Raw genomic sequence first — 12,945 nt, forward strand, 5'->3', positions numbered from 1 at the left:
TACTGCTACTACATACTATGTATACTATGTATAAACGTGTGTATGAAAGAATACTGTGTTCATTGATAAAACATTTGTTTACTATGCGCCTAGCTGCCAGGCGACCCAGCGAACGTTTCTCTGCACGTGTAGTTCGATAGCAGACGTCATGGATCGCAAAACGTCATAACTGTTCAAAAACCTAATATCGCGCAAATTCAACAAACAACGAACAGCTGTTCGCGTCAACGATAATGAGATCGTGAGCCGCAATTTTGAATAACAGTAGATGTGGCGTAAATGTGGCATTCTTCTACCGAAAATCAAAGAGCTCGGGTCTTCTCCTAAAAACGTAGGTGTGTACAGCCGTTAGGCGAGGATTAATCTGCGCTTGTTTCGCGCAGCTCCTGGATAGCAGTAATAATAGAGAACAGCGGAGACGTTACTCGTATTTTAGGAATAATCGGGAAATGCTGTGCCCGGAGGTGTGGGACTTTAAAGCCCCACAGCACAATTTCAAGGTCGTTAAATCGGACTCTTTAACAAAGGAGGTGACTAGTGCAATAAAGAATCACTACTTCAATCACTCGGTAAGAAGCTGGACGTAGTGAGACTTGCTATTATCAGTTTAGGGTTAGGTTATAAAGCTGCACAGCCAATGCAGCTTATACGTAATTTTTTAAATAATATTTGGACCGCTGCCAGGTCCAAGTCGTACTCCCCGATACTGTCAATCTACCTCATCATATTTTCGAGAACTTCAACGCAGACAGCGACTACTATAGAGTTAACGGTCTACAGGCCCAAGAACTAGTAGACAAAGAATTTGTGGAGGCTTTTGTCAAGAAAGGTACGTAAATGAAATCATCAGTCTATGTGTTGTTATCCATCACATTGTTCTTCTGCTTTCCTATAAAATGCTAATTATTTCAGGAGAAGTCAACATTTTAGCAATTGAGAGTCGCGTCGACACAGCAAATTCTTTGGCAGTGACTCCATCTGGTCATTTGATATTGTCGTTGGTTAAAGAAGATTTCCAATCTCTCGGTTTAGAAGGTTCACCCTCGTTCTTCGACCGTAAAGTTAAGACCCGCTTCGGTAAGTTTGACTCTAATTAGGCAGAGGTAAGAGGGGCGGTAAAAATGCCAAAAAAATATCAAATAGCTTCTCTGGAGGAGCTGGCCCTTCGGTCTGTTGGTAGATTTGTCACGGATGTTGGGCGTCATATAATTAAGCCCGTTTGCACCATCTCGCTGACAGATCCAGCCCATGGCATAGCGACATTACAATTATGGCTGCAGTGGATCAAGCACCAATTAGTTTCTAGTATACCTTGGTATCTTTATGACAGAATGTCCGTGGAGGTTTTGAAGGCTATTTTAAATCTGATTAACGAAACTAAAAATAGTTTTAGCCAATATTTTCCAATAACCACGTATTTGTCTGAGATGAATGTCATAGTTAATCTAACGGAAGTTGTCATACACTCGAATTTAAAGACCATTGAGTTTTCCATCTGGCCTAAAATCATGAGGCATGTTTTGTATAAAAACTTGAATGCAATGACTGGTTTAGAGGTCTTAGACCTAGGTTCGGGCTCTGCAGGTTGGAGAACTTCGGGGATAGAGAAAATGATCATTGGGGGAGTTTCATCTATGCCCAATTTAATGTCATTTACGCTGTGCTTCGATTGCACAGACAGCATAGTTACGGCTATTGGGCAAAACTGTCCAAAACTACGGAAACTGGATGTTACAGCTTCTAGGTCTGTTACGGATAGATGTTTGACGGTCTTACGAACATGCTGGCAATTGCGTCAGATCCAATTATTTAGAACATCGGTTTCGATTGCGGGTTATGCAGAATTGCTATCAGAGCATCCAAATTTAGAAGATATAGGCAGATGTGATGAGTTCGGCTACGTCTTAGAGCACATTAGAATTACAGGTAGCTACAAACAGCCCTTGAATTTGAAGGTATTCGAAAGCCGAGATGTTACAACTGAGCACTTGCATCTGCTAGTAGAAATGTGCCCAAATTTAATAAAAGTTTCAATTGTACATGACGAGACTATTAATGATGTTTTGATTTTATCTGCATTAAATAATTTAACAGAGCTCAAACTTTTATGCTGTGATTTTTTCACGGACAGAATTAAAGAACTTCTTGAAACTAAGGGTTCGAAGTTAACTAATCTACACCTAGAGCACGTCAATGAAATAGATTTGAACGCTCTTGTCTACATAAGCCAGTTTTGTCCGATATTAAAAAATTTAGTGCTCTACAATTGCGAATTCGTTGAACATGCAGCGGTGATACCAAAAAAATTATTCGTGCCACCTTTCAAATATTTAGAACGTATAAAGTGCGTAGCTGACTGCGCACATCTGCATCTCGAATTTCTGCTATCCCATTGCATAAATATTAAATTTATACAATTGGGATCGTCTACTGGAATCGGGGATGACACAATGGCCAGAGTTTTGTCTAAAAATCCTATGAATAAATTGGAGGAGCTCAAAATTCTTTACAGTGATGATTTATCTATGAAAACTGTTCGCTTATTGATGCAGAATTGTGATAATTTAAGACGATTGTCAGAATTAGAAAGCTGGCAAGGTATTTCCATGGCAGAATTAAACGTATTTCAGAATGAGTTGAGAATAATTAACATCGACTTAGATATAAGCCCGACTTTGTCGTTAGCATAATGTTGATACAATTTTCAATCGAATACCTTGTACTTTGGAATAATAAAAATAATTATCATTATAATTATAATAATATTAGTCGCAAATAGGTTGTTCCAAGGTCTATTTTTGTGACAATTTATATCGACTAGAACGAAGATTTTCACTTTTATAACGCACGAAAACAGAGTCGCCTGGGATAAAAAAGAATTAAAAAACTCGATGAGATCAAAAAAAACTTCCAGTATCAATTATTGTAGGCATTACCGCTACATTAGATGGTTTATTTTCTGATCATTTTCAAATCAATGTGACAAAAAATAAAATGGTCTAATGGTTTTAAATTGTCAGAAAATAAGAAATATTTAATTATTCGGATTTTGAAAGATTTTCCGCATTATAGCATTGCTCGAGGAAAATTGTAGTTTTTATTAATTCACGCCCATTCTTGTTGAAGTTGATAAAATTTGAAGTGATAGTTCGAAATAGACGAAAAGTGAACTTGTTAAATGGATACCTCATGATTAACGTCAAATCTCAGTTTTTTAAGTCGGTAATCTCGCCTCTGACGCGGTTGAATATTGGATATACTTTGTACCTTAGTAAATGAATCTTCAAATATTGATCAGCAATTTAATTTAATGAACCAGTTTATAAGAATGTCATTTTTCGGAATAAATATCACATAATGAGTTGTTATTTTTGAATTTGAAATTGATACAACGATGCTGTTCATGAATAACCATGAAGTTGAATAATTGATTGAATTTTTAGAATTTGAACTTGCTACTTGTATTGAATATCGTGTGCTACGTCATTTAAACACAAGTATGAACGACTATGTAAGAAAGAATACATCTCGATGTATTATTATATTAACGTCGATATTAGATTAGCTTAAGATTACAACACGTATCAGAAAATCAATGGGTATAGCTTTTGTTACCTACCAAATTAGTGTCAAGTCGTAATAACTGTTTAAAATAATGTTACGTGTATTAATTAATTGCTTATGTGCTACGCTAGATTCCAATTCACTGAAGATAAGAGATTTGGATCAACTTAAATTTACTCAGCAATTAAATTCACTGCTGTGACTGCTACTCTTGTACTAGTCATACCGATACTACGAATAGATGATTAAGTCTTAATCGAGTGCCTATATTTTTTTATATCATTATTAGCATTTCTACCGGCTGGGAATGTTACGAATTTTTATATTACTGTATTCATTTACGAATCAATACGATGTACCATTTTAATATGATCGAGAATATACTATACAATTTTAATCATTGCTCAAGTACTAGTTTTCATTTCAACAAAAGATATGTCAGAAGTTTTACTTGTGTAGTGGCGAGATCATTTCAAATATTTGTCTGTAACATACATTTTTTTTTTCTTGCCGGTTACTCCTTTGTTCAATCATAGTGGTGACTATCGATTTAAAAGAAGAAATTTTTACACCTGGCAAAAAAAACTATGAACATGTCCGACGGTGCCTTACAAATAATCTACATCAGAGTTTTGACATCATTCTTGCTTGGAACCCCCCAGGTAAAATAATTGAAATTGAAAATTTCAGCCATCTGATATTTACTTTATTCTGGAATCCTTCGTACATTACAGATGACAAGTTATGCCCATCTTCAGTTGCGGCATGGTTCCATAAACGAGGATATGAAGTGAAACTCTGCAGACAAGTGAAGGTAGAGCGGAGTGAGTATTCCTTGAAAATTCCCATCATCAATTCCAGTACCGACGATGGAAAGTTATTTGAATGGCTTGGCATGTTCAGCATTGGTGGTGACTTGTAAGTTGCGTTTGTAGTTGTTTAACGAGTACAAATAATTTTACGTCAGCTTTCACACTTCTAAATTTTGCTGACATCCCACAACTATAGTTGCCTCTATTTTTCAGAGAGGATACAAAATATGATTCCTACGTGAACAGATATCAGTGTCCTGCACCTATGACCGAAGTTGGACAAATCCGCAGCATTCGGTGGATGGGTTTCATGACTCGGATACAAGTGGAAAATATTTTTCATGAGCTCAGGTGCTACATTCAGCAAAGGGAAACGATACCGTGGGCCAGTATAGATGTTCAAGGATTCATGGATACTCCGATAAGCTGGAAATTACAAGAGCACAATTATTTGAGTGATGGAGATAATAGTTTTACCATTTTTATGAAACCTAACGGGTCGTATGTCTTGAGGACAAGCTTGAGTTCAAATAACAAGCCAAGGATTTTTCAATAAATGAGATTTGTAAATTTAATCCCCTCTTCTACTTAGTCCTCCGACGACCATAGCTGCATACGAGGCTGCATACTAAATATCCAAATTAATCTACAATTGTACAATTTCTACGCTCAACCAGAGAGGATGCTCTCACAAATTGAGCGTTGACCTTGAAACATGGCAACGTTGAAAGATTATATTTGCTTAGTTCTAAAACGATAGAAAACGTGGACATATGCGTGCAATTTTCATCGCCGAAGCTTTATCTTTTTGATTGATAATTGTTATCATAATGCGGGAATTTATTTTATACTGATAAAACGGTATGATCAAAGATTTTTATAGCATCTATCTTATCCGTTCAACCCTCCAGCCTCCCGGTTATGTAAACATAACCTTTATTATTAGTAAGATAATAGCTAATATTATTTCCATCTTATTCTGCTATTATCTAAGCAGTCGACTGTAAGCATGACCAGTAGCTATAGTTTCCACCAGATTTAAATATTCAGTCTTTTAGCTAGTTGACATAAAAATAATCCAAATGGATAGAAAGAGAATCATCATCGACTGTGATGCAGGAATCGACGATGCTTTGGCATTGGTTATACTCGCCGCGGCACACAAAGTTAATAAGATCGAAATATTAGCGATCACATGTGTAAACGGAAATACAAACGTTGTCAACGTGGTCCATAATGTTTTTAGAACATTGAAAGCCTGTGATATTGAGAACGTGAGCGTTATTCATCTTTCTTTCGTCCAACACCCACTGCGAAAAGCTTATTAATTATCGTTAAGTATGACAATGTATTATTCAGATACCAGTTTACAAAGGAGCTCATTCGCCACTCCTGACTCCTGCTAATGGAAAATCAGACGATGCTGGACATGTTCATGGAAGTGATGGTTTTGGAGATGTATTCGAAGATAAACCAGATATAAGCAATTTGCAAAAAGAACATGCTGTTCATGCTTTGTACAAAACAGTGTGCGAAAACCCAGGTAATCACGTGAGATCAAAGATCTTTTAGAATATGAAATAAATGATAAATTAACGCCGTTATCATCCTAAATAGGCGAAGTCTCAATAATTTGTCTGGGTCCATTGACAAACATAGCATTAGCTATTAAGCTCTATCCCGATTTCATCAACAATGTCAAGGATTTTTATGTGATGGGGGGTAATCATACTGGTAAGTAATTTATCAATTTCACATTGATTCGTTAATAAATTCCTGCAATAAAAAAATGGTATTTATCGTAGCTGTAGGTAACATCACCGCACAAGCAGAATTCAATTTCTATGTGGACCCAGAGAGTGTTCATATATTTTTTGCTAATAACGTTAAGCCACTTGTACTCTTACCATGGGAAGCTTGTCTAGAGTCCCAGATAAGCTCTGTGAGTAATATTGCATTTAAACGTGTCAAAATATTTGCACAACTAATTGATTTATTATTGTTTCTTGTTCCACAGGAATGGAGAGCCAGTGTCTTTGGAAAAATTCAAAGCCCTCAAGTTGAACTTCTAGATGCAATTGAACATACTATTTATGAGGTTGACAAAAACTCAACTGTGATCTACAGACCTTGCGACGCAATTTTAGCTGGAATAATTGTCAGACCTGACATGGCATTGAAAGTAGTTAAATGTCATGTGGATATAGAATTGAATGGTTCGAGGACCAGAGGTCAAGTTGTTATAGATCACTTGGCGTGTCGTGATCCTAATACCGATCTGGTAACAAAATTCGATTGGGAAATATTCAAGGAATTATTACTGTTTGCCGCAGACCCTATTCACTACAAAGGAGAAATTCTGTGCTGAGAATTAGCATGTTGCTTGTATATAATGTCTGACAAGTCAATGAAAATGAATAAAATATCAGCTAGAAAATATTGTCATTATCTATGTACAACAACATTTATTCAATCATTCTTGACGCGTACAACAATATGATTCTACTTAAGTATAATTCTTGCCACAAAACCTCGCCAGACGTAAAATTTCCTGCAAAATTCTTCATCATTTATTTTGACTCCTTCCGTACATATAGTACAAATCATTTTTACTTTTTCTTCGCATCTAGATTTCTCTAATTATTGTCAAGCCCAAACTTTTCATCACTTTTAAGAATCAAGTGAAAATATAAAGGGAAGGGTATCCCTCATTTTGACTAATGGCAGCTATGCACAATAAGTCTTTACAACATCTGCCAACATTTAGTAGTACTAAACCAACATTCAACTAATTTCATTACAAGATATTTGAAATGTTTGACTAATCCCAAAGCAACTAAACTGTATATTCATTTGATAACAATTTAATTAGTTGCAAATTCTGAATGCACTCATTGTTCACTTTAAATCTAGTATCCCCTTGTTGAATCTACACATAGGGACAGATCGTATGGTTTTTAATATTATTCATGCTAAACAATAGTAATACTTGATCAGTATGGATACAACCATGGGGAAAAAGCAACTCTGGATGAACGAGCTAAGGATTAGGCTTCTCAGACTCCTGAGACTTTTCTTTCTGCGACTCCTGGAATTGTTCTCGAGCTTCCCGATTTGACTTCAAAAGCTCTACAAGTTCGGCATGGATATCATCATTCTTTTTTTCTAGAGAATCCAACGCCGAGTTTAATTGATCTAACTGAGCATTAATAGCGTCAAATTCTGTAAAAAGTACATGAATAATTGTAATGATTTAATGACTTATTGTTGGAATTAGGTTAAGTCGATTAATTTATTGAGTGCTCGAGATTTTGTGGGCTTGATACGCTACCGTAGATCTCTTCCATCCTCAAACTCACCCTGTTCATTGATAGTCTCCTCTTCGATTTCCGCGTCAGGTTCATTTTCGCTATTTTCCCTAGGCTGTACTGCGTCTTCACCCATGATTTCGTCTGCCATTACTCGATAGCAGCCTCATAGGAACGTCAGCTGATAAGTGCCACGCCTCCTTTCGCGCACGTGCCTACCGTTGAGAGTAGATTGCCTACCACCGGTGCTCGCTGTGTCGCGCGTCTGTCCGAAGTAAAAGCCATTCTGGATGAATTGACAATTTACATGCCAGTCTACAATAGAAATAAAAAAAGTTGTTGCGTTCTAGTTTTTTTTTTTGTTGCGGAATCGGAATGCGATCGATTCATTAATGTGAACGCTAGCTTGCGGCGAACAGTCAGACAAATGTAACCAATCGGAGTCCGATACGATACGCATGCCCAATTCCAACGCCCTCGGAGATGTTTTCCCGCGTTCGGAGTAACATTTAACCGCGAAAACTACTGGCACAGCAGTGTCAGGTGGCATTTTTGGTGCGTCAGGTATTTGCAGCAAGCTAAAAAGTCAAGTATGATATTCTCACAAGGTTGAGTTCGCGTGTATGCTAATCCGTTTGCACTTAGACCCTCTTACCTATCAGTAATCTTAGATACCGCATTTATTCGTGACAAATAAAGGAAAAGGTGCGAAATGTCATTGGTACAATCGACGATACCGTTCAACGTGCGGAAGAAGACTTCCAAAACGAAGTCATTTTATGGAGTGAAAGAAGATTCAGTCAAACAAGATTTTACCAACGCGACTCTCAGGAGCATTCCAGAAACCAAATACACCCCTACCGTTAAAAAAATTGTTACTCTAAGCAGTAGTGACTCTGACTCGGATTCCGATACAGAAAATTCAGGAGTGATTAGAGGCAATTACCGAAATGCAAGAAGAAAAAGGACTACCAATTGCAATGCTACGACCCCGAGAAGAAATCAGAAGACTGCTGCATCTGATGGTAATTGTCGATACAACTTACCATTCTGAGTCAAATATCAACTCGTGTGAAATTTATTTAGATTCACTACTTTTGATTTCAGACGAAAATGAATCCACACCACCAAAGCAAAGAAAATCTTCATCGCCATCCACACCATCTAGTTTATTAAGTCTGTTGGATTTGGATAAAGTTACCGAAGATAAAGAACAACTACAGCCAAAACGGCTATTTCCATCAATGAAATTTCAAAGTGCTCGCAAAGCCTTACACAGTTCGACTCCAGTGAGTTTACCTGGTAGAGAAGCTGAACTGAAAGAATTGAGAGACTTTCTGTCAGATCGTTTGAAAAACAATGGTTCTGGGTCTCTGTACGTTTCAGGACCCCCTGGAACGGGTAAAACTGCTTCATTATCCAGGATTATGCTTGAGCCAGACTTCAAGACGTCATTCACAGTGATCTACGTTAATTGTACCGCAATGAAGTCTGCGGTTGCTATTTACGCAAAAATTATTCAAGACTTAGGCCTGGATGTCGGAAAAAACGAAAAAGCAAACAAGGCAATCATTGAGAACTATTTGACGAGGAAACACAAGATGCTGTTGCTAGTTCTTGACGAAATTGATCAACTAAATAGTAGGAAACAGTCAGTTTTGTACACGATATTCGAGTGGCCTTCCAGACAAGATTCCAAACTTGTTTTGATAGGGATAGCAAATGCCTTGGACCTCACAGATAGGATCCTGCCAAGATTGCAAGCTAGGTGTGAACTAAAACCTCGATTGATGCATTTTGCACCTTATTCTAAACAGCAGATCGTTGATATCATTACGGCAAGGCTCAACGAAGCAAATGTGTCAGATGTTTTCAACGGAATGGCTGTGCAAATGCTAGCTGGAAAAGTTGCAGCAATTTCCGGAGATATTAGAAAAGCATTAGACATCAGCAGAAGGGTCATAGAGATTGCAGAGACTCAGAGAGTCCCTCAAGTTCTGCAGCCTTGTAACAACAATGGTAAATATCTGGTAACAAATCTTTTAGGTTTAATTCTAATGGTTTTATCAAACCCTATTCTATTCTGTTTATTTAGATAACAACAAAGTAGGAAGCCCTAGCAAACAGCATCAGGTCTTTCAAGAGAAGCCGGTAGCCTTAACGGAAGTTGTTACAGTTTTGAACAGTGTCTATGGAGGTGCGCAGAACATCAATAATGAAGAGAGTATATTTCCACTCCAACAGAAGTTGCTACTGTGTTCCCTGATGTTGATTTTAAACAAGGGTAAAAATAAGGATGTTACAATAGGAAAGGTAATTATGCAAGGCCATTAAACCTTATTGGTTTCCAAGCTCTATAGTCAACCAATTGTTTTTTTCCTGTTATTGTAGCTGCATGAAGTGTATAAAAGAGTTTGCAAGAAACGAAATATTCCCGCCGTTGACACTTCGGAGTTTGTCAGCCTATGTTCGCTTGTCGAAACCCGGGGAATTCTGAAAATATTTGGGAAGAAGGAGCCAAGATTATCGAAGATTCATCTTCAGTGGGACCAGGACGAACTTGGACTTGCTCTGCAGGATAAACGCATGATGACAGAAATTTTAGGAGACGTATCTTGCTTGTGACATAATCGTGAAAACTATCCGCCAAAATCAACTTGCCCATTTTCGTTTGACAATTTTAAATTATCGTTAAGTTTGACCACGAAATAAGCTATTATTTTTACTACGACAATGTGAAATTGCTTGTTACTACTGTGACTGATCTTATTTTTATGATTTTTTAAATTAATCGTTGGATTTTAGTTATCTTGTATACAGCTGATCTGCATTATCGACAAATACATGAATTCCATAAATGCAAATGTTCGTTTTTCCCGCTGCGAGTACTGCGCCTCGTCATAAGCAAGCCATCAAGCAAGTGACTAATCATAGCATCGTCACTACAACAATGGAGGACGTATTGGAAGAGGTTGTTTCTTCGGAAGATTTGAAAGTACGTACAAATTAATTGTGCTATTAAAAATGATAAGAATTCCAGTTTATTTCATTCTAAATCCTCATTCCCTTATTTTCTGATCAGTTTTGAGTTGTGGCATTTTCAAGTAACCCCTTTTTTTTACTCTGTCCTGAGTCATGCGAGGTTAGCAATCATCCGTCTGTCTACCAATAATTATATGAATAATAGGAAAAATCATCAAGCACCACGTACATGCTACGCAGTAACTTTTGAATCATCTAAAGATGTCATCTTTAACTAAAGTCATTTCATCAGTAGACATTTTACCGAAATTTCAGAAATATCCATAACTTTAGTGTATAGTTACTACTTTCCATTGATTCCATGAAGTCTAGTACTGTAGGTAATAAAACTAGAAAAACGTCCAGAAATTGATTGAATTTTTTTGGGAAATTTATTTTTGCACAGAAATTTGAACGAATTTATCATGAGCAACTACATGCTTCCAACGTCACGCAAAAAGTGCAGTTTGAATATGCTTGGTGCTTGGTCAGAAGCAAGTACTCAGCGGACATTAGGAAAGGAATAATATTGTTGGAAGATTTATTCAACAAAGATGGAGAGACAGGAAAACGTGATTGTCTCTATTATCTAGCTATTGGGAATGCTAGAATAAAGGTAAATGAAATTAATCCACACTCAGATGAATGAGAACTTTGCCAAAGATTGGGAAATTCGTTTTGCTAATTTTGTCCGTTGCGAATTATGCATGATTTATTATGAAGCAAGTATTGGCATTTCAGCCATCTGAAAAATAACTAATTCTTTAGAATAATTCACTATGTGATAAATGTTAGTGTGGCGTCTCCATCACCAAAGTTTTGCCAATGTTTCTGGGTATTTTAATAATTTCTGTTCAGATTGCATACAAGATGAATTGACATTCTTATTTACATCTTTTCTGCCATCAAGGAATACACCAAGGCACTGTCCTATGTCAGAGCTTTTCTCCAGATCGAACCAGGCAACCAACAGGTCCAACATTTAGAAACCACAATAAAAAAGAAAATGGATAAAGGTAATAATATACGCATATAGAGATTACTTCCACTTCTTACCTGCAATAGGAAAAATAATATATTTTACCCATTTTCTTTCACCCTACAGAGGGACTAGTTGGCATAGCAGTAGCCGGCGGTGTGATAGTCGGAATTGCTAGTATTCTAGGCTTGGGAATAGCAATGGCGAAAAAAGGTTAATATCATCTAGTCGTCTAACGAAATCTACCTGAAAAGAAGAGAAAATATGTATATTTCCATCAATGATAATGAACTGCGTATACCACATGAGGTATATAAAACATCAAGTTAGAAAGCTACTAGAACCCATTTTGCTAATGTACGCGTAGTCGTGATTTTGATATATTAGTGGTCTAATCTCGTCTATTGCCTTTCTTTTTGTGCTTTAAATCCAATATTAGATCCATCATACTTGGCCTTCCACACGTTTTGCTAACGTCCATTGATGAAAGCATACAAAATTTTGTAGTCTTGGCAACATCTCCGTACACAAGGATCGGTTTATAACGTTTTTTTTTTCATTCAGTATGCCACATATTAGACATAACTAAATCTACGAGAACATAGGTAATTACCAAAGGTTATATATTTTGGGACACATTCCAAAATCTCGAGCAATGTTTTCTTCGTTATTATAATACGTTCTTATTGTATAGCTTCCTTACTTTAATTTATGGTGATAAACTCGATTATCTTATTTATATAAACCTCAATCTATGTACGCCTACAAATATTAATATATTTAAACAGTTATACTAGAAAATCTCTCTTAATTTTCGGCTGTGTATTGGGCTTACCGTGTATATACCCTATAATATGAGAGTGAACTTGCTGCAGTGTGTAATGGATGAATATCTATGTTGTTTATTGAATTCCAAATACAGTCTTTGTTTCTAAGTTCAAATTATTCTATTAATTTCCATCAAAGACTTCACACTCTGAATTAGTACAAATGAGTGGGTATCTGAACTTGTTGGAACGTCATGACGGTAAGTCCCTGAATAATAATAATCTATTCGTGATCCTAATGTATTCGTTAAAAGTAAATAAACTTTGATTCGATCTAAACGTTTGCAGATGATTTTCTGAATAAAAATACGCAGTAAGGCGAGCGGGACTATCGAGGGTATCCAGAAAGGTATGAAAAAAGGTCTGTGGAGAATCAGTAGCTTTGTGGAAATGCTTAGCAACTCCAGAAAATCGGAGATTTTTCAAAACTAAGA

General features: G+C 36.7%; 6 protein-coding genes across 9 annotated transcripts; 5 read left to right on the plus strand and 1 right to left on the minus strand.

Moving 5' to 3' along the window:
• Positions 1-106: 106 nt before the first annotated feature.
• LOC105689880 (ribonuclease P protein subunit p40-like) lies at positions 107-4,951 on the plus strand. 2 transcript variants are annotated; one of them, XM_048652787.1, is made up of 7 exons: positions 107-335; positions 437-569; positions 685-829; positions 913-1,077; positions 4,101-4,226; positions 4,299-4,482; positions 4,590-4,951. In XM_048652787.1, exons 2-7 carry the CDS (start codon positions 450-452, stop codon positions 4,930-4,932), a joined length of 1,083 nt encoding a protein of 360 aa, XP_048508744.1. In that variant the 5' UTR covers positions 107-335; positions 437-449; the 3' UTR covers positions 4,933-4,951. The 2 variants fall into 2 exon arrangements, with proteins under 2 accessions (XP_048508744.1, XP_012262665.2); XM_012407242.3 differs by having other exon boundaries at positions 110-569.
• Positions 1,009-3,966, plus strand: LOC105689879. The gene has a single exon (XM_012407241.3). The coding sequence runs from the start codon at positions 1,122-1,124 to the stop codon at positions 2,688-2,690; it is 1,569 nt and encodes a 522-aa protein (XP_012262664.1). The 5' UTR covers positions 1,009-1,121; the 3' UTR covers positions 2,691-3,966.
• Positions 4,952-5,089: 138 nt separating the features above from the next.
• LOC105689881 (inosine-uridine preferring nucleoside hydrolase-like) lies at positions 5,090-6,813 on the plus strand. 3 transcript variants are annotated; one of them, XM_020854585.2, is made up of 6 exons: positions 5,090-5,321; positions 5,435-5,650; positions 5,736-5,919; positions 5,994-6,110; positions 6,182-6,318; positions 6,394-6,813. In XM_020854585.2, exons 2-6 carry the CDS (start codon positions 5,459-5,461, stop codon positions 6,742-6,744), a joined length of 981 nt encoding a protein of 326 aa, XP_020710244.2. In that variant the 5' UTR covers positions 5,090-5,321; positions 5,435-5,458; the 3' UTR covers positions 6,745-6,813. The 3 variants fall into 3 exon arrangements, with proteins under 3 accessions (XP_020710244.2, XP_012262666.2, XP_048508745.1); XM_012407243.3 differs by having other exon boundaries at positions 5,090-5,237; XM_048652788.1 differs by having other exon boundaries at positions 5,225-5,321; positions 5,496-5,650.
• A 13-nt stretch (positions 6,814-6,826) lies between these two features.
• On the minus strand, positions 6,827-7,962 carry LOC105689882 (bublin coiled-coil protein). The gene is made up of 2 exons (XM_012407244.3): positions 7,736-7,962; positions 6,827-7,598 (listed from the first exon to the last, which is right to left on the minus strand). The coding sequence occupies exons 1-2, from the start codon at positions 7,833-7,835 to the stop codon at positions 7,417-7,419; spliced, it is 282 nt and encodes a 93-aa protein (XP_012262667.1). The 5' UTR covers positions 7,836-7,962; the 3' UTR covers positions 6,827-7,416.
• Positions 7,943-10,542, plus strand: LOC105689805 (cell division control protein 6 homolog). The gene is made up of 4 exons (XM_012407111.3): positions 7,943-8,709; positions 8,792-9,703; positions 9,780-9,997; positions 10,076-10,542. The coding sequence occupies exons 1-4, from the start codon at positions 8,397-8,399 to the stop codon at positions 10,307-10,309; spliced, it is 1,677 nt and encodes a 558-aa protein (XP_012262534.1). The 5' UTR covers positions 7,943-8,396; the 3' UTR covers positions 10,310-10,542.
• Positions 10,524-12,626, plus strand: LOC105689807 (mitochondrial fission 1 protein). Its single transcript, XM_012407113.3, has 4 exons — positions 10,524-10,679; positions 11,112-11,321; positions 11,616-11,721; positions 11,811-12,626. Exons 1-4 carry the CDS (start codon positions 10,542-10,544, stop codon positions 11,900-11,902), a joined length of 546 nt encoding a protein of 181 aa, XP_012262536.2. The 5' UTR covers positions 10,524-10,541; the 3' UTR covers positions 11,903-12,626.
• Positions 12,627-12,945: the final 319 nt, after the last annotated feature.

This window comes from Athalia rosae, chromosome 3, assembly GCF_917208135.1.
Source record: "Athalia rosae chromosome 3, iyAthRosa1.1, whole genome shotgun sequence".
Taxonomy (NCBI): domain Eukaryota; kingdom Metazoa; phylum Arthropoda; class Insecta; order Hymenoptera; family Athaliidae; genus Athalia; species Athalia rosae.